At 43.0% G+C, this 3,129-nt stretch overlaps 1 protein-coding gene across 1 annotated transcript; it reads right to left on the reverse strand.

Annotated features, from left to right (window-relative positions):
- Nucleotides 1–1,043: 1,043 nt before the first annotated feature.
- LOC125545245 (large ribosomal subunit protein eL36x) lies at nucleotides 1,044–3,129 on the reverse strand. The gene is made up of 4 exons (XM_048709137.2): nucleotides 2,980–3,129; nucleotides 2,754–2,873; nucleotides 1,737–1,936; nucleotides 1,044–1,262 (listed from the first exon to the last, which is right to left on the reverse strand). Exons 2-4 carry the CDS (start codon nucleotides 2,853–2,855, stop codon nucleotides 1,226–1,228), a joined length of 339 nt encoding a protein of 112 aa, XP_048565094.1. The 5' UTR covers nucleotides 2,856–2,873; nucleotides 2,980–3,129; the 3' UTR covers nucleotides 1,044–1,225.

A 3,129-nucleotide genomic window follows, 5' to 3' on the forward strand; every position in this document is an offset into this window, starting at 1 on the left:
AAACAAAACTAGACATGTTTTCTTTGATATATGTACATATCATCCAATATATCACTCGATATCCAATATGTCGAAGCTAACATGTATAGATAAAGTATAGAAAGGAGTGCCTAGCCACAGGTGGCGTCTCGTCGGTAAAAAAAGCTAGCATTCTTTAGCGGCATTGTGAGCTTCGAAGTTGTTGTTTCGATGCTCATGAGTGAAACGACATTCCAGAAATAATTTAGAACGTCCTTACGATCTCCTTGGTGATAGATGCATGAGCTGCCAGTCCTTCCTTTGCGGTGTCATCAATAACAATCTTGCAATCCGAGGCCAAAATGAATCTTCATAGTGCTAAATCTGAAGCCAAAGTGAGCCGTTCACAACATGCTATAGCCTCTGCGCCGATGCTCGCATCTACTACTCCGTCCCATAATGCAAGACGCTTTTTTGACACTAGGGTCGGAGGGAGTATTGATGCTCGCATCTACTACTCCATCCCATAATGTAAGACATTTTTTGACACTAGGGCCGGAGAGAGTATTAATTTCATCTTTGACGAATCCATGCGTTGCAAACGGACTATGCCACTATGGTATATATTCTCATGAATCGATTTCCTCCGTGCTGACCAGATAGCTCCCATGCCGACCACCATGAGTGTAAACTCCTCGTCTGATGATGCATCATGCATTGAGAAACAACCAGTTTTTAGCTTCAGGTTCCGTGATTTTGTTTCCAGCGATGCTGCGCACAATTCTCCGCCGAAGGGGCCATTACTAAATGGGCTGGTAGACCATGAAAACCGCACACTCCCCCACCGAAGGGGCATTAGGTACAAACAGCTCAAGGTCCTAAAGGATACAAAATCAAACCTGCTTTACTGCCCAGATCAATAAGGTCTGGGAAGAACATACAACCATCGCCATACAGATAGCTCAGATACAAAAGTAAGAAAACAAAGACGTTTGATTTCTGTGAAGAAAAGGTGATAGGTGTTCTCAAATAGAAACCACGCACTAAAGATAGTGCCAAAAACTCACGGTTTTACTCTGAACTCAGAATGCAATGTACTACCATGTCAATCCAATTGCAAATATAGTGTCAAAAATTCATAGTTTCTCTGAACTTGAAGTGCAATGTGCTACATTCGTATCCAATTGCCACAGGCTACAAACTTGGCATAATATGGAAATACGGGGCAAAGCATTGAGATAAATAGAATTTCACCAACATGCAAAATCTATTTCTTCTTGTCCGCGGCACCACCACCACCAGACCTACATACCAGGAGAGAACAATGAGCTCGTTCATATATATTATCGTTATAGGGAAAAAGAAATTACAGGAGCTATTATGTTTCCTGATTGGTAGGATGAATGGACTTTGGTCAAGCAAAAGAAACAATTAAAGAAGCACATAAACAACAATGATTATGACCAAGGTTGCTCCATTGTCTACAGCACCATAACACCGACATCTTCCAAGTTGACGCTGTTGTCTACAGCCTACACTACTTGCAATATAGAAAAGTCACTGGCTTGAAAAGGGACATTTAAAAAACATTGTTGGAAGCTACCGCAGCAACTAGTGATCAACGGAATTCATCAGTCATGATGTAAGAGGACGAATTATGCACTAGTGATCTTTGTAACCAAGTCATCTAGAACAAAAAAGGAAAATGAACTATAGGATAACATAGTAAAATAGTGTCCATAATATAAACTGCAATAATAAGACTAGTGGTTACACACCTCATCTTCCTGAGGACACTTGACATCTCCTCCCTCTTCTTCTTTGCTCTCTTGTGAGTACCAAGCTTCCTCTTGGCGACCTTGAGTGCACGCTTGTCCTTTCCAACCTTAAGAAGCTCAGTGATACGCTTCTCATAGGGAGCAAATCCAGCAACCTCCCTAATCAAGTTCCTGACAAACAGCACCCTCTTGGTACCTTTCTGCAAAAATTGTCCAAGATATAACAATGTAAAGAAAATACAAACTGAATAGACATGTACAAGTTATTGAAAAAACACAGAGAACCATACAAATGCAAAGTTCACTTTGTATTAGTTTCCCACAAGTTTTGTTTAAAATAGCCAACTACAATGGCCAAATAACTCAGTTTTGCTTCAAAACTAGCAAGTTCTATTTTGAGTTTATCATGACAAGATAGTACTAATTGATTAAATAATATGCAAGGCATGAAAATACAACATGTCTGTATCAGTAATATAAGTCAGAAAGAACAGCCAGATCGACACATGAGCAACAATAGGAAAATAAAATTAACGCAGAATTATAAATTACTTGATTAAGCTGGCACATTTGAGCCTGCAGGGCTAGCAACTGGGGAGTTCCAAGAATTACAGGCAGCAGGCTGAACTCAATATGTACATTTTCCTAGTCCTCAGTTTTGAGGGCTTTCATGTAATTGCAAGATACCCATCACACATTTAACCAGACAACCTGGGACCTTCAGTAATATCAATCAAACTATGCTACAATGCTCGTAACACTTAGAACACTACCCCTTCTGGATCATAACTACAACAAAGATACACGTACACCACGATAGTATTCAAACAAGCACAAATCACTGCAATTGAATGTCGACATCTCACCAGCCTGAACACAATTTATTATTGAATAAGCCTAAACAACAAGCACAAGTCATGATAATATGCATGGGTAGATCAATTGCGCAAGGAGACCACATGGCAGAAAAAGAACGTGGGGGAGAAACTAGGACAGTGGAGGTGGGTGGCTGCTTACCCCCTTGCGGTCGGACGGGCGTGGCGGCAGCTCGCGCTTGGTGACGACGTGGCCCTTGTTGATGCCCACGAAGAGCCCTGACTTGGGCTGCGACGGCGCCATGGCCCGCCTCCTGCTAACCTGAGACGGACGCGATGGCACAAGAACAAACCGGAATAATCAAACAGGAGCCCGTGTGAGGTGAAGGGCGGTCTGAATCGAGGTTCGTGGAGGAGGCGGCGCTTACCTTGAGAATGGATGCGAGTTAAAACCCTAAGCCGCCGCCTGCGTCCCAGAAGAAACCCTAGATCGGCGGACGCCCTTTTATATGTGCTCGCCTGTGCGCGAGGCGAGGTCTCCCCTCCTCCTGCCAAACACATGGGCCTGGCGACTGGGC

This window comes from Triticum urartu, chromosome 3A (genome assembly GCF_056163025.1).
Source record: "Triticum urartu cultivar PI428250 chromosome 3A, HENAU_Tu73, whole genome shotgun sequence".
Taxonomy (NCBI): Eukaryota; Viridiplantae; Streptophyta; class Magnoliopsida; order Poales; family Poaceae; genus Triticum; species Triticum urartu.